Source organism: Notechis scutatus, chromosome 9 (genome assembly GCF_049901735.1).
Source record: "Notechis scutatus isolate UNSWTSFEM ecotype Mainland chromosome 9, rNotScu1.2, whole genome shotgun sequence".
NCBI lineage: Eukaryota > Metazoa > Chordata > Lepidosauria > Squamata > Elapidae > Notechis > Notechis scutatus.
In genome coordinates this window covers 19,661,673-19,684,198 of record NC_142017.1, presented here as the reverse complement: position 1 = coordinate 19,684,198, position 22,526 = coordinate 19,661,673, and the positions used below count along the sequence as shown (strand labels likewise).

Sequence of the window (22,526 nt, the reverse complement as noted above, 5' to 3'; positions counted from 1 at the left end):
CACCTTTGGTCCAACTGTGACATGGATCTCCAACCTTGACAACTTTTAAGACTTGTGGACTTCAGCTCCCAGAGTTCCTCTTAAAGTTGCCACGGTTGGGGACCCCTGACATGGATGATTGAAAATCTCTGTGAACATTCAGACAAAATTAATGTGGTCCAGCGCTGCAGTTGGATCGGAGTAACCCAGTGTCCGAAAAGAGCAAAGATGACTTTTCCAAGCTCAGTATCCTGGTTTGAGAACAAGCGCCACTAGCCTCCATACAGATACGTCACTCTTTGTTCTCCTTGACCTAAATCACGATCTATTTTACTGATTGTGACCCTTGACGTCTCTCCCAACGCAGAACTGCTAGAGTGCTGTGGGCAGAAGCTTCACTAAATTGACCCCCGTGTCTTGTCTTTGTGATTGGGCCTGGTCCAGACTTTTGGCTGTTTGCTTCCAGAGGCAAGGCTTGGGCTTAATTCAAGAGATGGGGGTTGCTGTCGCACATTGCCATCTGCTCACTGAGTTCTCCTTCTAAGGTCTCCAGGCTAATTAGCCACAGAAGGTTGGCCGTCTCTAATCTCTTTCAATATTAGTCATTCTCCCAAATGCTTGGCAGGGATGGTTGATCATTCTGTGTGGCATTTGGCCCACAATGGCACGTTGCACACACACACACACACACACACAAAATGGCATGTGAAGAGATGTTTCACTTCACTGGAGACAGAACGGGGCTTAGATCTTCTGGATGGAAAGTCTTCTGAGCCAGAGTTTTCAAATTCTTTCCCAGAGCCAGATATTTTTACTTTTTTATTTAATCCCACCTTTAATCTTTTTTTTTTTTATAAATAACACCAGGTGGCGAACAGTTCTAATCCTCTTCCCTCCTCTTTTCCCCACAAGAACCCTGTGAGGTGGGTTGTGCTGTGAGAGAATGACTGACCCAAAGTCATCCATCCATTCTGTCTCCTAGCGATTGGCCCAAAGTCATCCAACTAGCTTTCATGCCTAAGGTGGGACTAGAATTCACCATCTCCTGGTGGTTGGCCCAGAGTCACTGAGCTGTGTTGATGCCAAAGGCTAATGGGTTTCATGCCTAAGACTAGAGTTCACCATCTCCTGGTTTCCAGCCTGAGGCCTTCACTGCTAGACCCGCAGAACAGATGTTTTGTCCCCCCCTCTGCTCTTGCCTTTTTCCTTCAGTTTGATGTTTGATTGGCACCTGTGATGACATGGAGGGTCTGGGCTCACCAGTAAGATAGAAGCAGATTGCAACTTTGGGTGTACTCAGGCTGCAATCAAGCAAAACAAAACCATAAAGACTGAGATTAAGAGGTCTGGTAAGATCAATTTTTATAAATGTAATAATGGTAATATCACTATTAAAGAGATGGAAAAAAAGGATACATAAAACAAAAATAGTGAAAAAAATATGACAAACAAGATATGCCATTGTAACTAGTTACAATTCTATATATGCTTGTCTAAGGCAAACATTATTCAATATATATCTATATCTATAAAAGCGAAAGACCCCTCACGCATCCTCACAAAATCTCCAGAACCGTAAAGCCTACAAGCTTGAAATTTGGCACGTATGTTCCTCTTGGCTTCTCACTAAGAAAGGATTTTTCAAAATGACCATCAGAGCATTAGTATTTCATATATTATTATTAACATGCTCTGATGTTAAGGAGTTCTACTCCCCCTCCCCATCTGAAAAGAAATCTGTTCCAAATGCAAAACACAAGCAGAGGAGTTTCAGTTTCAGAGCATCAAGCAGCTTTAGTACAGAAACAGTTGAGCTAAGCCACGCCCAGGCTCCTTGCTGTCTCCTTGCTCACACAGCAAATACTGTTTTAGTTTCCAAACAGCTCTCAACTCTCACACACTGACAGGACGCTAGCCAGATGAATACCGATGGATACTGGTAGGCAGAGGCAGACATTTTTTTCTCCTTATTTTCCTTCCCCCAAAAATAAGCGCAACCACATAGTTTCGTAGCGAAGCATGGTTATCGAGCTAGTATGTATATATTTCTGATACATTTTCACAACTATCTTTTTTATTTTAACCTGACGTGTTCTATATAAACGAGACCCATATTTATTTCATTACACTTGTCCACACAAAGTCTGCATCTGGGCAATCTGTTCAGAGACGACAACTGCAATCAGGACTTCAATCCGCTGGACTGTTTATAGGGCTATAAATTTATCTTCCCAATGCTCTCACCACGGCCAAAAGACTGAAATTACAGCATTGCAGGGAAAGGGTTTTCATTGAAATGTCAAAATATGCGATTCGGCTTTTGATTGCCAAATCCAGTTGACCATCGATCGTTTTGGTAGATCTGCAGCGGCATTCATCCAAACTCCTTTGCTCTTTGCAAACTTGAGACAGCTCCAGCAAATAAAGATCAGAGGTTATGCAAGTCAGGGATTTTAAGCGATTTCACTGGAGCTAAGAGCTCTTAACATTTTCATTTGGATTTTGCATTTCCCCCCCCTGCTCTTAGTTCCAGAAGCTGTTGCTCACCTAGCTTCCTGGACCATCTTGGAGCAATGTACCAAATAGCGAGGGAGTCGTGGAAGAGATTTTCAGTAACAGGAATTTATTTCAATTCAGAACTGAGTTTGGGGTACGGAGAGTCCTTGAGTTACGACCATTAGGGAGCCTGTCCATGACAGTCGTAAGTCATAGCCACAAAACAGGTCGTGAAACAAGTCGTGTGACTGAGCAAAGTTTATGCCTGTTTCCGTGGCAGTCATTAAGCAACTCCCGTGATCGTTAAGCAAACCCATTGACCAGTGGAACAGCTTTGCCTTCAGACGTTGTGGGTGCTCCATCACTGGAGGTTTTTAAGAAGAGACTGGACAGCCACTTGTCTGGAATGATAGAGGGTCTCCTGCTTGAGTAGGGGGCTGGGCTAGATGACCTCCAAGGTCCCTTCCAATTCTGATTGATTGATTGATTGCTATGGTGTGGCTTGGCCAAAAACTAGAAGTGATGATTTTCAGCAAAACCGCCATAAAACACAGAGTCACGAGACCACAGGACTCTGTAAACAGCTATAAATGCCGCTATGTTCTAAGCATCTGAAGTGCAGCCACATGACCAGAGGCGGGCAAGCATTGGAACTTCAGATCTGAGTCCCAAGTCCCCTTTTTTGGGTCCGTCGTAACTTTGAAGAGTCACTAAGCAACCAGTTACAAGTCAAGGACTACCCATACCGGAGGCAGAATTTCTAAAGAGATGAGAGCATTGTTTCTCAACCTTGGCAACTTTTAAGACGTGTGGACTTCCAACTCCCAGAATTTCCCAGCCAGGCATGGGAATTCTTACTCTTGAAGGAATTTGGGGAGTTGGAAGTCCACCTGTCTTAAAAGTTGCCACAGTTAAAGAACACTGGATTAAGGGGTTAAATGCCCATTTTGCTCCTGTCCTCACTTTTGGGCAGAAACCCCCTGCGGTCTATATGGCAAGAGCTGATTCTTTCCAACAACTCTTTTGTCTACCCAATCCTTCATTTTGACTGAAGACGTTAACTTGGATGTGTAAGAAGACGTCTCAGTTTTAATAAACTTTGGTCCAGTGGCCTTGATTTAACCTTTTTAAGATATCCTGTCCTCAGTGATGTTCTATTCAACAGGAAACTGGACATGGAGCATACGATCCTAAGCCTTTACCAGATAGTCCTCAACTTACAACAGTTCACTTAGTGACTGTTCGAAGTTTACAACAGCTGGAAAAAGTGACTTAGGACCATTTTTCACACTTATATGACCATTACAGCATCCCCATGGTCACAAGATTTACATTCAGCTGCTTGGCAACTGACTCACATGACGGTTGCAGTGTCTCTGGGTCATGGGATCATCTGTGAATTTCGGATGAGCAACGTCAGTGGAGAAGCCAGGTCTGCTTAACAACCGTGTTTCTGACTTAACAACTGCAGTGATTCACTTAACACTGGTTAAGCAAGATCGTAAAATGAGGTAAAACTCCCTGTAGTGAGAAAATATTGCATAAGGACCCAAAAATGGATAGAAGAAATAATTAAACAGCAAATTGAATTAAGACCGAAGGCTTTTCTATGAGGTATAATAATGAGAAAATATGATAAGAAAACAGAGCATTTAATGCTACACTTATGAATGGCAGCAAGAATAACTTATGCACAGAATTGGACAAACGATAGTATGCCACCAGAGGAAAATGTGATAAAGAAAAATACTAGAGTGTGCCGAGATGGGTAAGTTGACCATGGAGATAAATGAAGAGAGGAAACGGATTATTATTTGACGTGGAATGTACTGTATGATTGGCTAAATAATAGACATAGAGTTGAATAGAGAAGAAGACAATAAGCTAAAGGATATAGTGGACAAAAAAGTTAAGATTTATGTAAAAGTGTATATATCATCACGAAAGAAAAATAGTTTAATAAAAAATTTTTTTTAAAAAAATGGGGCAAAACTCAACCCATTTCTTCTCACTTAGCATCGTAAACGTGTTGGGCTCCCTTGTGGTCATAAGCTGAGGATCACCTGCATTCCCCCACAGTCCTTTTTTCCCCCCTTCTCTTTCAGAAAAAGCATCATCGTGCGTCCCGCTGGGCGGCAGTGCCATGAGCGGCTCCGCCCTCCACTGCCCCTCGGCCGCCGTGTGCATCGGTATCCTGCCCGGCCTCGGGGCTTACTCAGGAAGCAGCGACTCCGAATCCAGCTCGGACAGCGAGGGCACCATCAATTCGACGGGCAAGATTGTCTCTTCCGTCTTCCGGGGCAGCAATTTTTTCGATGCGCCACTCTAGGCCGCTTCTTGGGAGTCTCGCTCAGAACTTGTGTCCTCCTTCACCCCAGGCGTTCCCTCAAGCTCACCCCCCCCTTTCCCTCCCCCGTCTCCTTTTTTGGGGGGGGGGAGGGGGCAATGCGAAAATCACGTACTGCAATAGTTTTTCACAATGTTTCGGCCTCTTTCCTCCTGTCTCCCTCCCTTCCCCCCCCCCCAAAAAGGCCTTTCCCCCAAGACTCTGAGGGGAGTCTAGCCAGGAAGAAGTTTCAGGGGTACCCATTGAGAACAAAGCAACCCCCTGACGTGGGGGGAGGTTGAGAAGAGCCTCCAGGATGAAAGGCGATGGGGGTGATTGCCTGTCATTTTTGGAAATATTTTCAGATCAGTGGCAGCATCTCTGCAAGGCGAAAATGCTCCTTTAGCTGTTAAGGGGCATCGTGTGACGTAATTAAAGAGGACGGGAGAGGCCACATAATCACACTAGCGACAAGAAGTGAATTTTGAGAAGTGTCACCAAATTCCCATGTTGTGTTCGATTAAAAAAATATATATATATCTCAAAGCATTTTTTTTTTAAAAAAAAGTCTTGGATTTTGCCCTTCATGTTTCTCCACGTAGTCCTGCCGTGCTTTGCTATCATCTCTTGGTCTCCCTGCTGGGTCTCCTTGGTAGCCCAAATTCCTTTGAACTGGGGTTTTAAAGGTGATGGTCAGTTCCAGAAAATCTTGAGCTATCTTTAAAATCTTTAAGATTTTAGAAAATCTTTAAGGCTATCGTTGTTTTTTCCCCCCCCTGCAAGACTACTAAGGAGCTTTTGAAGGAGTGGCTGGCTTAGGGGAGGCATTACTGAAAAAAATAATATCCCTGGTAGTTACCTCACAAGGCCTAAAACGCTGGAGTTCTTTCATAATAACTAGAAATCTGGGAGGAGGCCAGTCAAGCAACTGGGATTCTCTGGACTGGAGGACCTACCGTGCATGTAGTTCTACTTTAATGCTTTGATTGATGTACAAATGAAACCTTAAATGTTCACCCAGTTGATATTGTGAGCTCTGTTTATTGAAGAAAAGCTATTAAACCCCTGGCTCTTGGACAGCCTCCCTTGATCCTGGCTGCCTTTGGAGGAAACCTTTTAGAATCCAGGTTCTATTGGGCCAAGTTCCAACCACTTGGAGGGATCGAAACAAAGCTTGTGGTTGGAGTAGTCCTAGGAAGAACGAGGCGCAAGGGCAGGTACAACTTCTATTGCTAAGTGAGACAGTTGTTGAGTGAGTTTTGGCCCATGTTACGACCTTCCTTGCCACCGTTGTAAAGTGCATAACTTCACATAACTAAGTTACATAGCTAACAACAACCGTAGTAGTTAAGTTAGTAACCCAGTTGTTAAAAAGAATCTGGCTTCCCCATTGGAGCTTTGCTTGTCGGAAGGTCACTGCAACCGTCATAAATATGAGTCAGTTGCCAGTCTGAATTTTGATCACGTGACCCTGGGAATGCTGCACTGGTCGTGTGAAAAATGGTCATAAGTCACTTTTTTTCAATGCCGCTGTAACTTCGAATGGTCACTAAGCATAAGTCAGGGGCTAGTAGTGTTCCCATGCTGTTTTAAGTTTTTGAGAACCAGTGGGGCAAATGTCAGCTTGATCTGCATCTGTCCTCAATCACCGTAAAGAAAAAATATATTTTCGTTTTTTACTATGTCACGATTGCTGACAAGGAAAACTCTAAATCAGTCAAGACATTGTTATTTGCAGCTCAATAAAACAGCCCCTCCAGTGCACTATGTCTGTCTATTATCTATTTACTGTATATCATCTCTACTGTATATTGTCTATATCTCATCTCTACTGTATATTACCTATATCTATTTGTCTGCCTCTTTTGTCTATATTTGTCTATCCATCTATTATCTATGTCGATCGTCTGTCTATTTGTCTGTATCTATATATCTGTTTATTATTTATCTAATCTATCTCTAATTTTGTTTTCTCCCCAACAATAGAACTTGGCAAAATGGACACTGGCATAATTTTTTGGCTAAATAATAATTCATAGACTGAATTCTCTAGCCAGATCACTTCAAATCTGATGTCAATATGCTGAATGTAATTAATTTCACTTAGGGTGCAAGTGTGTCACTCACATTATGCAAATCCAGACCTTTCGATTAGTCATTTAGTCACTGCGTTTGTTACCCTGGAGTTAAATGTGTATTGTCATAATAGCCCTAAAGTTGAGACAATGCAACATTCCCTGGAATAGAAAGCGGCCTTCTCTTGATAAGCTTCTCCTGAACTTAACATTCAAATTAATCTTAACAGTTTAAAACAGGACTTTACTTAGCAATAAAATAGATGTATTCTCATGAACACAATTGTGAAAATGAGCCCAAAGTATATTTGCTGTGTGATACCTTTTAATGAAATTAGCTGTACTCTGTTAAGTACTTAATGATATTACCAATACCTAAGATTTAGTCTGGTTTTATTTTGCATAGCACACTAAATTTCTTGATTGAAGCCCCTTGAATGAGTTTGCCTCATATACAATGTGAAGCCACAAGAAAAAAATAAAGTTAACATTAACCAAGCTTAATGCATTCTGTTTGCAGGTCTGAATTTAAAAATCAGACTCACCAAAAACAGAGACAGCTCTAATTTAAGGCAGGTAACTCTCATCTGCTGAAGCCAAACTCTGGGAAGAAAAGCTCATTTGTCTCTAAATTATATTTTCAAATATATTTAATCCAAAACCACTTTAAAACTGGGGGGGAAAGTAACCAGTGCATATCAGGGATAAGATTTTATCTTTACTTTCAGGTTTGGTTTAACTCCAGTTTAATTCCTGGTGAGATACATTCAGGTATTTTCTGGATTACAATATTAAAGTGATTCTTCACTGACTTTTATCAGCCAAGCTGACCGAAAAACCAGCAATGTCTTATTTTTATGGAAATTCATGTCTGAAAACAGCAACGGCTTATTTTTATGGAAATTTATTATTGAAACCAGCAATCTTTTTACTTTATGTAAATTCAGTAAAGGTTCTGAGAATTCACGGCTGAATAGTAACAATCCTGAAATGCACCCAATATTATTTGTTTCTTGGTATCAAAAGTTACAGGAATTGTGTTGCATGTACGTGGCTAAACTATAATACGTTCATTTAGTGCTAGGTAGGATGTACAGGTAAGCCATGACTTACGACTGGTTGCTTAGCAACTGTTTGAAGTTACGGTGGACCCTGAAAATGGGGCTTATGACCCAGATTTAAAGGTACAATATCTGGGGACCCCTTGCAGTCACATGGCTCGGCAGTTGGCCTACATTTATGGCTGTTTGCAGTGCCTTGTAACCATGCTTTACAATGTTTCTGCAAGAAATTGGGGTTTACTTCTGGTTTCCCCCGCATAATCCCCCCCCCCCACCCCCCCCCCCACCACCCCAAACCCCCCCCCCCCCCCCCCCCCCCCCCCCCCCCCCCCCCCCCCCCCCCTCCCCCAAAAAAAAACCCCCCCCCACAAATAATATCCCAAACCAAATCCATTGCAAACCAGGGATGTGGTTGGACACCCCCTTTACAATGTCTGCAAGAAATGGGTGGTTTGCTTCCAAATGACCATCCAGCAACTGTTTGCTTAATGACCATCCATGGTGTACGCTTTGCAGCTGTGGTAACATCAGGGTCACGCAGCAAGCTTTAGATTAGAACTATCATGACTTATAATCAAAATTGTGGCCTCAGTTACAGCAAACCCTCGACTTAATGACCATAATCGCGAGCAGAATTTCCACTGCTAAGCAAACCATTGTGGTGGTTTAGGGAATCGTGCCTGATTTCTATGAACTTTTTGTAATGGTTGATAAGTGAATCCTTTGGTCATTAAGTGAATCCAGCTTTCCCCATTGACTTGTCAGAAGTTGGCTGGGACAGTTCCCAATATCAAATATATTACCCCAGCACACTGCAACTGACCAGCACATGCTGGTTGCCAAGGGCCCAAATTGTGATCTTTTGTGATCATAGGGATAGCCATAAGTGCGAGGACCAGTCATAAGTCTCCTTTTTTTTTTAGTGGCATTGTAACTTCAAACGGTTGCTAAACTGAGGTTTGTAAATCAAGGGTGAACCCAATTATTAAGTTCTAGCTCACCCTTTCTCTCAACACAGATCCAGCATGTTTTGCAAATTCAACTGAGGTTATGAGAGTTGTAACCTGGCATTTAGGGAAGGGGGTCTCCCCAGGATTCCCCTTGGGAGAGGCAAAGAGGGAGGGGAGAGACAGGCCAGGGGGCACAGCCACAATGTAAAAAAAGAGGATGAACATTTAGAACGAGTGCAGAAAAGAGGATGAAGGGCTGAAGCCCAGAACACACGAGAAATGGTTGCAGGAATTACAGTAAGTAGCTGAATGGGGAGAGAAAAAAAGATTGGGGTGACATGACTAGCCATGTATCAGCATCTGAAGGGGCTGCCACAATCAAAAGTGGGGGTCAAGATATTTTCCAAAGCACCAGAAAAATTCGGTATGTCTAATGAAAACAAGGACTAGGGGTGACATAATAGCAATGTTCCAATATTGTGTGACTAAGTTAGCAACTGCAGTGATTCACTGAACAACTGGCAGGAAAGGTCGTGGGATGGGGCAGAATTCACTTAGCAGCTGTCTCGCTTAGCAACGGAGACCTTGGGCTCAGTTGTGGTCTTACATCAAGGATTATCTGTACAGTATATGGAACAATGTTGACCATACCAGCCCCTACAGGTTTCTAAGAAGAGACTGGGCAACCATTTGTCCAGGATGCAATAAGGTTTCCTGCCTTGAGCAGAGGGTTGGACTAGAAGACCTCCAAGGTCCCTTCCAGCCCTCTGAAAAATGTAAGCACCCATCTGGTGCCCTTCACGGGTATTTGGTACAACCCTGGTCAGGAGTTGAGATGTAACTCACCTGGTGGGATTTGGTTCAAAGGAGTTGCAGGAGGACTCAGTGGGATCAAATCACAGCAGGCCTCAACGGAGATGTGAAGAGTTCAGGGTTCTTTATTAACCTGAGTATAACAAATAATCATGTGTACATGGTATAAAAATGAACGTAGAGCAAAGTACAAGTTACAACACGTTGAAGGACGGTCCACATTTCTTTGGGCAATGAGATTGTGAGAACGTCACACTTGGAGACAGTAAGTTGTGGCTGTAAAAAAGTCATTCCACAAAACTCGTACAAAGTACATCCAGATACTTAAAAGTTGATCTGTGGATTCAAGGCAGGGGAAATGTCCAGGATCGGCCACGGTGGGTTCTTTCCTTCCAGGATTCTTGAATGCAGATCCCTAAACTGCTCACGATGCAAGTTGCCTTTGGAAGGAATCGGGTTATGCTTTGATCCTTTTGATTAAATGAATTCGGTTAAATGAAAAGTTATTGGAAACCACGTGAGACATGCAATCTTCTGCCACCAACGGATGTGGGATACATGCAGGCCAGGAGCAAACAGTTTGACTTCTAAGCAGGTTCTGAGTTGAGGGGTGGCAAATTCTGGTGCTTGAAGAATTGAACCACTTGCTGTGGGAGTTCTGCCAACACGGCCTTGGCCAACGTTTCTTTGGGTGCCTGAAACAACAAGAAAGCCAGAGTGACAAAGGGCTGGTCCATATCTCTGACATGGTTGGCCATACCCTGGGTGGGCACCAAGCCTTTCCCTAGGTCCTTACATAGCAACCCCCTGGCATAGCAGCACCTTGGCATGCAAGTTTCCCTTTTGACTGTTTCATCAAAAGGTCCCTCTTCACAGAGGAAGGAAAATATCCCTGGCCAGTTCCAGAACCTATCAACATAGGACAGTCTTCTCCAAGGTTGAATGGGAATTCTTTACAGGTTGAATGGGAATTCTAGCAGTTGTAAACAGCAGTATACTCGGAAAGTACCATTTTAGGAAAAGCCTGGATGGCATTTTAGGTAACTCCAGAACTGGCATTAGGAGGAAAGGGGATCTTTCTGCTTCAGCAAGATTGCTGGGTCTTTGCTATTTTATCATATGCCAGCTCACTTATGAGGCTTCTCTGGAGTATCCCAGGAAGACTGTTACTTTCCTGAAGGAAAACTGAAAAATTATATGCTGGAGGATTCCCTAAAACAAATAATGTGTAGAATAAAAACCAATAAGGGCACAGCTATGGTTCCATCTTAAAGATGGTATTTTTATAGACTCAATTCCTTAGGTATTGACAATGCTTTCCTTCCTTCCTTCCTTCCTTCCTTCCTTCCTTCCTTCCTTCCTTCCTTCCTTCCTTCCTTCCTTCCTTCTCTCCCTCCCTCCTTCCTTCCTTCTTTTCTTCCCTCCCTCCACCCTTTCTTCCTTTCCTTCCCTTCTTTACTTTCCTCCCTCCCTCCTTTTTCCGTTTCCTTCTTTTCCTTCCTCCCCCTCTCCCTCCCTCCTTCCTTTCAGCTCTCCCTCCTTCCCTCCCTCCCTTGTTCCCTCTCTCCTCCCTTCCCTTCCTTTTCCTTCCTTCCTCTCCCTCCCTCCTTCCTTCCCTCTCTCCCTTCCCCCATTCCCTTGTTCCCTCCTCCCTTCCCTTCCTTTTCCTTCCTTCCTCTCCCTCCCTCCTTCCTTCCCTCTCTCCCTTCCCCCATTCCCTTGTTCCCCCCTCCCTTCCCTTCCTTTTCCTTCCTCCCTCCCTCTAATGCAAACAAGGAAATTCTTCTGCACTTACACTGCGGAAATCACGGAATGGCACAAACTGGACAATATCCCGCACCGCCTCCTCGCCCGTGTACGACCGAAGCATGCGATTGTCTGCATCCAGAAACTCCATGGCTGCAAAGTCTGCATTCCCGACCCCAATGATGATGATGGACATGGGCAGCCTGGAGGCTTGTACGACAGCATGCCGGGTCTCATCCATGTCGCTGATGACACCATCGGTGATGATCAGGAGGATGAAATATTGCTGGGGAGGGAAAGCAGAGGAGAAAAATCAGGTCTCCCAGGAGGAGGGGACCAGCTCGTCTGTATGAAACCAAACTCGGCAACTTTAAAGACCCGTGAATTTAAAGACAACCATGTCTCCATGGAGATTCCCAGTCCTCCAGGTCCTGGTTGTCCCAAAGGTGCATTTTTCAAAAGGCAGCTGGACTTTGTTTTTCCTTGAGGCCATTTCGCTTCTCATCCAAGAAGCTTCTTCAGTTCTGACTGAATGGTGGAGAGAATAATGGAAGGATTCGGGATATCAGGAGTCACAAAAGGAGCAAAGATCATGACACAGGATCAAAACTCCTTTCTTGAGAGGCAGGACCTGGCTCGGGATTGGCGAGGGGATGCTTATTGCCACACAGAGCATTTAAACACTTCCTTAATTATCATCGTCATCATGTGATTGGAGCAGCCTGCAATTTTAATCCAATTAAGCACTCTTCTGTTCTTCTGTGAGACCTGCAGAATACTCTGCTCCTCCCTTCAAAGGACGTCACGGGGAGTAGAAGGAGAGGGGGGGGTTTGCACAAGTGCAGGAGCCCAAATGAAATGTGAATTAAATTGGGCCCCGATTCGATCCATCGGGAATATGAGAACATCTCTGTCCCCACAGTACAAGTCATTACAGGGCTGCAATTGTGCAGAAGGCTTCTTTTTACAGGCCATGTGAATCCGAACGAGGATATCTAAAAGGAGAACAGAGGTGGTTGTGTAACCACCGAGGCAGAATTTTGTTCTATCCTACATTGGCTCAAGACTAAATGAAGTTGGCTTCACAGGACCCTGGAGTTCAAGTTTTTATAGTTCAAGCTCACTGTGTCCTGTAAAGGCACAGACAAATCAGAGCTATAAGCCACCTTTAAACTAGAGTTCGCTGTTTGTGGTTTGGAAATCTAGACTCGTTAGATGCAGCGGCAGCATTAACTCACATTTGGATGACCTCTTTCTGGCTTTCTTACCTTCTTTCATGAAGGCAAAGGGGTTGCATGTAGAAGAAAATGGTTGATTTGCATTACCATTTACAACATCAGGAAGGTCTTTGTCAATAACAACTAATATGACGCACACACACATACATATTTCAGAGTGGCAGTGCACAAAATGCAAAGCATGCTTTGGGCTGGAAATATCAAGCTAGAAACCAGACGTGCAAAAGTTTAAGCTGGAGAATATGGAGGCTTCCGATTTGCTTCAACAGCACCTCCTAGGCCCTGGCTTGAAAGTCTGGCTAGGTGGGAGTTTTTTCCCCCCAAGCATTCAAAGCAAAATCCAAGTCAAGGTGCTCCCTGAGCTTGGCTGTTTTGTTGCAGATGTTTCAATGCCCAAAGTAGATAACATCATCACTGGGGGGGGAGGAGGAGGAGGAGGAGGAGGAGAGGAAGAAGAGGAGGAGGAGGAGGAGAGAAGAGAAGAGGAGGAGGAAGAAGAAGGAGGAAGAAGAGGAGGAGGAAGAAGAAGGAGGAGGAAGAGGAGGAGGAGAAGGAGGAGGAGAAGAAGAGGAGGAGGAGGAGGAGAGAGGAGGAGAAGAAGAAATAATAATCATCATCATCATCATCCTTGGTTGTTTTCTTGTATATGTATCATTACTAAGGCTAGGTAACAGAAGGAGGAGGAGGAGAAAGAAGAAAGAAGAAGAAAGAAGGAGGAGGAGGAAGAAGAAGAAGAAGAAGAAGAAGAAGAAGAAGAAGAAGAAGAAGAAGAAGAAGAAGAAGAAGAAGAAGAAGAAGAAGAAGAAGAAGAAGAAGAAGAAGAAATAATAATAATCATCATCATCATCCTTGGTTGTTTTCTTGTATAGGTAAGGCTAAGGTAACAGGTAACTAAGGCTAGGTAACAGCAGGAGGAGGAGCTGGATTGAGCTTGATTGTTTTCTTTGCAGACATTTCATTACCCAAAGTAGGTAACGTCATCAGTGCTAGAACTTCTCGCCCTTCTAGCACTGATGATGTTATACCTACTTTGGGTAACGAAACGTCTGCAAGAAACTGAACAAGCTCAGGGAGCACCAAGGACCCTCCAATCCAACCCTGAGCTACAAATATCCTCCTTTACTAGAATCCAAGTGAGGAAGGTGAAAGAGCACGAAAGACCCTTCTGGAACCGCAACAGGCGGTAAGAGAACTTACGCTGGCCGATTCCTGCTGGGTCGCTTGGGCCGCGAACCGAGCCACGTGGTTAATAATGGGGGAGAAGTTGGTTGGTCCGTAAAAGCGAATGTGAGGCAGGCAACTCGAGTAGGCCTGGATGATGCCTTCCACACCTGGAGAAGAGGGAGAAGAGAAAGGCAGCATGAAGGAGGCCGCTCCCAACATACGAGGCAAACAAACTCCATCCCAATTTGATGTAGGTAGTCTTCGACTTACGACTTAGCCACTGTTTGAAGTTCTAACAAACCCTCACAGGAGTACTTACCCAGTTCTGGTGGTTGCCCACTACCAGGGCCCCAGGATGGATTGCATTTTACAACGTTTTTGCTCAAAACTGGCATTCACTTCCAGTTTTCGACAAAATGGGCACATAGCGCTTAATGACCATTGCAGCTGAATTATGACTGTGGTGTTCACTTAATAATGGCCACAACAACAACAAGGTTTCAAACTCAGGTTGGTCATAGGGGTGGCCCATTTTATGACCATTGCAACTTACTCCATTGTCATCCTAAGTCGAGGACTATCTGTATTCCTGTGCTTCTCAAGAAAAGGTGAAGTTTCCCCTGTCCAGTCATGTCCAACTTAAGAGGGTGGTGTTCATCTCCGCTTCCTAGCCAAGGGAGCCACTGTGTTGCCCTAAGACATTTCCATGGTCATGTGGCTAACATGGCTATACACCAAGGCACATGGAATGCGGTTAGCAATAGACTTATATACCGCTTCACAGTGCTTTACAGACCTTTCTAAGTGATTTACAGAATGAGCCTATTGCCCCCAACAATCTGGGTCCTCATTTTACCCACCTCGGAAGGATGGAAGGCTGAGTCAACCTGGAGCTGGTCAGGACTGAACTGTTGGCAGTGGGCAGAGTCAGCCTGCAATATTGCATTCTAACCACTGCTCCACCATGGCCCGCCCTCCCTCCCTCCCTTCTTCCCTACTTTCCTTAGCACTTAAACTTATATACTTCTTCGCAGTGCTTTCCAGCTCTCTCTTAAGCAGTTTGCAGAGTCAGCCTCTTGCCCCCAACCATCGGCGTCCTCATTTTACCAACCTCGGAAGGATGGAAGGTTGAGTTAACCTTGAACTGGTCAGGATCGAACTCCAGGCTGTGGGCAGAGTTAGCCTGCAATACTGCATTCTAACCACTGCACACCATGGATGGATGGGCAATAACAATAGCACTTAGCCTTTACACTGCTTTATAGTGCTTTATTTTTTTTAAATAAAGTTTTATTTGGGTTTTCACACATACAAAAATACAAGTAAAACATCTTTTTTGAAAATAGCATGGTCCCGGGTTGAACTTCTTTATACAGACAAAAACTCAATTTCATGCTCATTTTTGTGTTCTATTCCATATCTTATACTATTCTACATTTTCTATATAGTTTTTCCCCCTCTTTTAATTTTCTCAATTTTATTTTGATTATCTCATCTCAATTCAAATCATTATATTTATACTTTTGTCTGCTCTGTTTCAATTTCATATTATCTTTTCTCATTAAACAAATTTTCTCCTGTAGTTACTAATGACACCTTTATATCCTTTAATTATATCCATTCAACTCTTATTTAAACTTCAATATATACCATAAGGTTATGACCTTCAATATAATACATAATACATAACTTCCAATCGAATTCTGCTTGGTACATTCTTATAATACACACTATATTCTTTTAAAAAAAAAAGAATTATAAATATATGTAACTATAAACCCTCATTCCATTCCAATTCAGTTCTATCATTAATAATAATTAAAATCTTAACATCTTTAACATTTCTTTTCAATTAAATATCATACTTCCTTAAAGACACATATAATCTGCATAATTAATTTTTCCCTTATTTCTCTTCACATGTTTTGTAAATCATTAAATATTCATTTTGTTACATTTATTGACAAGCATTCCACTGAGTTACGATAGCTATTTTATCAAACATTTTAATCATACATTGTTTCATATTTTCTGAAATTATTTCTATTTCTAATATAACAATACTATCTTATGTACCTTTGCAGAATCCCTTTTTCCATTAGATTTTCACCCATTATCTCTAAATAGGCCCTGTTTCTCTATATTTTGTTTCTGTCCTTTATAATTTCTTTTCCTTTCTTTCTTCCCTCTCATCTTCTCCCTCCCCTTTTTACCCCCTTGTCTCTCTACTTCTAATTCTCTCTTCTGCATTTCCTCTTCTGTTGCTTTCTGATTTTATACTTATTTTTCACTCTATTTTTTTTTTTTGGAGTTGTTTTTCCCAATCTTAAACTTTCCATTCTCTTTCCCCCTTTCCTTTTCCCCCCCACCTAAGATTACTTGTTCATTAAAGATGGCTTCTTCTTTGTCGCAATCTTCTTGTTCTGCAGGCATTTCTTGTTGTTTCTCATAGTTCCAAATCTCCATTTCTAAGAACTGAAATATGAAGCCAAAAGAACCTCTCCCTTCTTGTGCATCTTCTTTGTACTTTTTTAGTTCCATTTTCAGTTCTTCTAAAAGTGGAGCCATTTTAAACAGTTTTAAACAACCACCCGATTGATTTTAGTCATTCAAATACAATAACCAAGAATCCAGAGATCACCAAGTAATCCAAATAGTCCCAAGCTGTTTCTGCTTATTTCTTTTTCCACTTTCTCTTCCTGGGGTTTTACTATTTTGTTGCGATGTTTCAGTTAAGATGTATCTTTTGGAAGTCTTGTTGAGATTTTGCTGTAAATTCTTTTTAATTCCAGGCAGTCTCCTCCCTTCCAGATCCTGCCCTTTTATTCTTTTTCTCTCCTTTCCTGTTTTCAAAAGCTTTTAATTATCCAGAAATCTTTATTATCCCTTTGACTTTTTATTTTCAGCATTAAATGCCTATTCATGTCAAAGTGGATTTTTTTTCCAATTTCTTGCTTAAGTCTCTTAGCTGTCAGTATAGGAAAAGGAGGAAAAAAAACCAAATCTTTTCCCTTTTCTCTCTCCTTCGCAGCTTAAAAATCTTCTTAGGAAACAATGTTATTGTTTTTTTTAATAGTTTTAATTCCAGGGTACCTTATTTGTTGCTTTTGCTGTTTGACCCGGTCAACCAAAACTTTCTCTTCATATCTTCCTCCTGCACATTTTTTTCCGGTCGAGTTCTTCTTTGTGGTGGCCATTTCTGACCACCGCTACAACCGCCTTCAGGAAAGGGAGTAATAGCCGGCTGGGGAGGAGAGATGCGGCTCTCCTCAACCCTGCAGGCAGTCTCCCCCTTCTTCACCACCTCTATGGGGTGGCTTAGCCCTGAAACCAGCCGGCTCAGGGTGCTCCAGCAGCGAGCATGGATCGAAACCATGCAGAGACGCGGTTTCAGTCTGTCGCCAAAGAAGCTCAAACTGGAAGTTCCTGCTTTATAGTGCTTTACAGCTCACTCTAAGTGGTTTTACAGAGTCAGCCTCTCGCCCCCAACAATCTGGATCCTCATTTTATCCACCTCGGAAGGATGGAAGACTGAGTCAACCTTGAGCCTGGTGAGATTCAAACTGCTGGCAGCCAGCAGATGTAGCCTGCAGTACTGCATTCAAACCACTGCGCCATCGCGGCTCTTACCTTATCACGGAAGTAGTACCTATTTATCTACTCGCATTTGCATGCTTTCAAACTTGTTAAAAAATGGAAAGAGCTGAGGCAAGTAATGGGAACCCAATCCATCTCACAGCGTTTGGGCCTCAAACCTGGGCTGTCAGCTGACAAAATCAGCATCTTTAACCGCTGAGCCATCATGGCCCCTTTGCTCCCTCTCACTTACTTTCCCAAAAATATCTTGTTTCCTTCCCTTTCATTTTCCTCTTTTATTCTGCCAGAGGCCGAGAGGATGCATACATCAATTCATATAATTTAATTTGACTGACAGGCCCAGGATATCGCATCAACCCAAATATTAGGGTTCAAAGTGCTCAGTTGCTGTACTCAGCTAATCTTGATGTATTCAGTGGGCTACAGTTCAACTCAATCATGGTCTCTGATATGCTTGGATGAAAAAGCGTCACAGATCTTCCACCACCACCCCAAGGCTTTTGAAGAACCTGGTGGTGTTTTTATTCCTTTTAATTTTTACTGCAGAGGCCATGCTACATGGCTATTCCACCCCCATCTTACGTTTACCACTGTTCTGTGACATTTATGTCAAAGCTTGCCTTGAGTCAAGAAAATATAATATTGATGGTGATTTGGTTTGATTTATCAAGGAAACTTCATTTAATGGTCTAAAAAGGGCATTATTTTTGTTGGCAGCTGCCCTGGAAGATCACTCAGAAAATATTTAAGTTATATGTTCAGCCCTATTCCTTACCATAATACATAAAATACATTTATTTGTATTGTTTATTTATTCATGTCAAGTGTTTAAGATGTTAGCCTAAAAATTGGAAGTTGGTGAGTTCTAGTCCCACATTAGACATAAAACCTGGCTGGGTGAGTTTGGGCCAGTCACCAGGAGATAGTGAGTTCTAGTCCTGCCTTAGCCAATGAAGGCTCATTGGCTAGGTGACTTTGGTCAATCACCAGGAGACCATGAGTTCTAGTCCTGCTCTAGGCACAAAAGCAGACTGGATGAGTCACTGTCTCTCAGTTCAACCGAACTCACAAGGTTGTTGTGGTTAAAAACAGAGATTTCAAGGACTTGCTTTCAAGCCGCTGTAGATGCACTTACCAAGGCAAAAAGGGTTGGTGGGATTAAAATTAATGGCAAATTCATGAGAAACCTGCAAAAGACAAAAGAAAAGGGGGGAAATGATTAAATTTAATAAGCCCGAAGCATCTCTTGTCATCAAAGCTTTAGGACAAACCTTGAAATAGTATATTCACATGACAGTGTAAGCCTCAAACACAGACAACAAACCATCATAACTGCATTTGTACCACATTCTAAACCAAAAGAAACTAAGTTATGGCTTACCATAAACTCATGTCACACAACTCCAGGGCACTGTAGTGATCATAAATACATGCCTGGTTACAAGTGATTTTTTTCAGTGCTATTCTAACTTCAAACAGACGCTAAATGAATGGTTGTAAGTTGAGGATGTCAGGATTCTGACACTTAACCCCCATTCAAATCATGAGTCTCAAGCCAAACTCCAAAAAGATTTATTGGGAGTTAAAAGGCACTGCCTAGGTGTAGCCGACTCTGAGACACATCATTCATTGTCACCCTTGACCCTGGTTTTCCTCCCACCCCCTGGGTGTATCATAATTCACATTCTCCAATGGGACACATACATAGCCCAGAGTCATCAATCATTACGAATGGTTAGACAGAAGAATAAGAAACTGAAATATGTGGTAATAGTAATAATATACTATAATTGATTAATTTTGAATGAGTAAGAGAATGAATATAATTTAGCAAGAATGAGATATGTTTTTTTTAAAAAAATCATACTCTCCAGTTAGAATTTTGCACGGCAGAAACTTCAGTCACTTAGTTACTATTTTTGAAAAAATTTATGGAATGCACTTTCTGTTTGCAAGCTGCTGCACTGCTTCCCACTCCCTTTCTATTGGCAACTCTAAAAAGACCATAGAAATATTTTATGAGTTGACAGAGGGCTACCTATGTAAATGAACCTGATAACTCTTCACCCCTTATAAAGGTTATAAACAAACCTCTCTTCTACAGATAACCCATCCCTTATATACATCCATAAATCACCAGCTGTTTGGCAGAAAGCCCATAAAGGGTTTCCAGAGAAACCTACCTATCTTCAACTTTATGGGAAGCAAACCCCCGGGAAATTTTTTTTCCCCAGGTGGAGCTGCTTCTCCTCCTCTTTCCCAAACAGCTGGAATTTCTGATGTTATTTGACATTTGCAGCACGACTCCTGTGTCGGCCAGCCATCGTCTTCTCTCGGTTCTATGAAAGTATTTGTGCAGCACCATAGCAACAGGAGCATCAGGAGAACAAAGCAGGATCTCTTTATGCCTTATCTTTCCATTTATATCTGACATCGGGTTTTATTACAGAATACAGAACAACAGAGTTGGAAGGGCCCTTGGAGATCTTCTAGTCCAACCCCCCCCCCCAAGTAGGAGACCCTATACTCGTGATGGCGAACCTATGGAACCCTCTCTGTGGGCATCCATGCCATTGCCAGCTGCTCTTTGGTTTTTGGTCTTTGCGGGAGCTGGAGCACTGGAAAATGGCTTGAAAACGGCCCGGAAAATGGCCAAAAAACAGGCATGTGCACACCAGCCAGGTGGTATTCGGGTTTCTGGCACTCAGGCACACTCACATGCATTTGCGTTCTGGTTTGGGCACTTGGTACCAAAAAGGTTCGCCATCACTGCCCTAGACCATTCTGGATGACTATCCAATCTCTTCTTAAAAGCCTCCATTGATGAGGCCCCCACAACTTCTGAAGGGAAGATGCTCCGCTGGTTAATCGTTCTCCCTCTCAGGAAGTTTCTCCTTAGTCCTAGGTTGCTTTTCTCCTTGATTAATTTTGTCTTGCATTCTGGTGCTTTGGAGAATAAGTTGACCGCCAACCCCACCCCCCTCTTCTCTGTGGCAGCCCCTCAAATATTGGAATAAGGTGACTGCTCCCATGTTATTCAAGAGCCTTTTATGAGGCACCTCTGTTCTGCATAGCAAATAATATGGTTGTGCGTATTTCTGTTCTCCTCTTGTGCTGCATTGGTGGGTCTGAGTCTGGATCAGGATGTCGGGAGCAGGCTGCATACAATCTGCCCCAGGTAATGTGACTGGATCTTGGGGTGGGTGGGTGAAGGAATTGGCACAATAGGAGCCACTATCCAATTCCCTGTTCCATAAATATACATCTGCGTAGTTTTTTTTCTACAAAATGATTTTCTCCACAGCCACAGTCTAGCTAGCTCATTTAACAGAATAATAAGAGTTGGAAGGGACCTTGGAGGTCTTCTAGTCCAACCCCCTGCTTAGGCAGGAATCCTTATACCATTTCAGACAAATGGTTGTCCAATTTCTTCTTAAAAACTTCTAGAGTTGGAGCATTCACAACATCTACAGGCAAGTCATTCCCCTCCTTAGTTCTAGGTTGCTTCTCTCCTTGATTAGACCTGCCTTCAGGTCCTTTGGAGAATAGATTGACCCCCTTTTCTCTGGCCGTCCCTGCTACCATGTTTTCCCACCCCCCCTTTTAAAGCTGTATCTTTCTTTTGCTGCTTTCCTCTGCCCTGCCAAATTGGGACTCCTGCTGTTGTGTACCAAATTGGTTGATAGAGGGAGTCCTGAGGCCTTTAAATAACTTATTCCCAACATTCGGTTGAGTTGAAAAGGAAAAAAGACTACCAAGAGCTAAGTCAATAGCCTGCCTGTGCTTTGAAAGGGTGTGAAACGGTGCTTTTATTTTTTATTTTTTAACTCCTGCAGGTTGCAAAGCAAAAAGTTCAAAGCAAGTACCGAAAATCTGATAACAGAATATCTGCCTCATTTAATGTTCATTCAGATGAACAATACGCTAGAATTGGGCCAGCAGGAGGTCTCTTCTACCAGAAGAGTGAAACTTTTAAATTTCCCTCTAATTCTTTGATTCTATTTCTGCATTCGGTACCTCCGGTTGAATTTTTAAATGCTGCCTTTCCTGAATATTTGTCCTTCCCAGCACCGGTTAATCAGATAGCAAATGTCCCTTAGGAGCATTGACTGATACTTTGGATAAATTATCAATAAATAGACGGAGCCTTTCTTCTCCATGGGCAAAAAAAACCAAACTTCAGATTATCCTTCTGACGTATATGGGCAAAAAGATTTCCTATCTTAAACCCCTTCAGAAACAAAATAGTACCTCACCCATTGTATGCCATTCCTTCTACTTTATTTTAGATTCTATTAAAATGCCAGGGGCCACGAAGCAGTCACCTTCAAAAACCAAGCCAAGTTAAAGAGAAAAAGGACGGGTCCAATACCAATAAATGCTCCAGGACAGAATGAATCATTCCTTCAGAAGAACTTCACAGGCTCAGTCTTAGAATAACAGGGTTGCAGAATACAAAATCGCAGAGTTGGAAGGGACCTTTGGAGGTCTTCTAGTCCAACCCCCCTGCTGGAGCAGGAGACCCTATACCATTCCAGACAAGCGGCTGTTCAATCTGAAGGGTCTTCTACAGGTAGTCCTCAACTTAACCACAACGAAGTTCAAAAGTTCTATTGCTAAGCAAGACAGTTGCTAAATGAGCTTCACCCCCATTTTACAGCTGCCCTTGCCATAATTGTTAAAAGAATCACTGAAGTTCTTAAGTTAGTAACTTGGTTGTTAAGTGGATCTGACTTCCTGATTGACTTAGCTTGTCGGCAAAAGGGGATCACTTGGTCACAAAAGGGGATCACTTGGTCTTAGCTGGCTGGGGATTCTGGGAGTTAAAAGTTGCTAAGATTGGACACCCCTAGTATAGAATCTCCTACTCAAGCAAGAGGTTGGTCTAGAACTCCCAAGTTCTGTTCCAACTGTGTTTTTCGGTATTCTGTTCTGTAACCTTAGCAACCTCTTCAAAACTACGTATGACCCAGATTTGAAGTTCTGATGGCCAGAGCCCTCTGCCCTGGCTGTCACAGAATCACATTAATTTCAGGTTTCCATCCCAAAAAATGCCCATTACAGTCAATGGATTTGGCTGA

The 22,526-nt window shown here is 42.7% G+C and overlaps 3 protein-coding genes across 7 annotated transcripts in view; 1 reads left to right on the top strand and 2 right to left on the bottom strand.

Annotated features, from left to right (window-relative positions):
* RSPRY1 (ring finger and SPRY domain containing 1) overlaps positions 1 to 22,526 on the bottom strand; it is a 169,999-nt gene that overhangs the window by 45,208 nt on the left and 102,265 nt on the right. The gene's annotated exons all lie outside the window — the stretch shown is intronic.
* Positions 1 to 22,526, top strand: part of PSME3IP1 (proteasome activator subunit 3 interacting protein 1) — a 37,219-nt gene that overhangs the window by 12,969 nt on the left and 1,724 nt on the right. For 3 of the 4 annotated variants that reach the window (XM_087971741.1, XM_087971740.1, XM_087971739.1), the window contains exon 7: positions 4,581 to 5,821. The exons of the other annotated variant lie outside the window; for it this stretch is intronic. In XM_087971741.1, the coding sequence (XP_087827867.1) occupies positions 4,581 to 4,804 (224 nt within the window). In that variant the 3' untranslated portion in view covers positions 4,805 to 5,821. Of the gene's footprint in view, positions 1 to 4,580; positions 5,822 to 22,526 lie in introns of those variants that run through there. 4 annotated transcript variants of the gene reach the window in all.
* Positions 9,808 to 22,526, bottom strand: part of CPNE2 (copine 2) — a 129,955-nt gene continuing 117,236 nt past the window's right edge. For both annotated transcript variants that reach the window (XM_087971720.1, XM_026680123.2), the window contains 4 exons: positions 18,581 to 18,632; positions 13,882 to 14,015; positions 11,496 to 11,732; positions 9,808 to 10,395 (listed from right to left, as the gene is read on the bottom strand). In XM_087971720.1, coding sequence (XP_087827846.1) covers positions 10,288 to 10,395; positions 11,496 to 11,732; positions 13,882 to 14,015; positions 18,581 to 18,632 — 531 coding nt within the window. In that variant the 3' untranslated portion in view covers positions 9,808 to 10,287. The remainder of the gene's footprint in view (positions 10,396 to 11,495; positions 11,733 to 13,881; positions 14,016 to 18,580; positions 18,633 to 22,526) is intronic.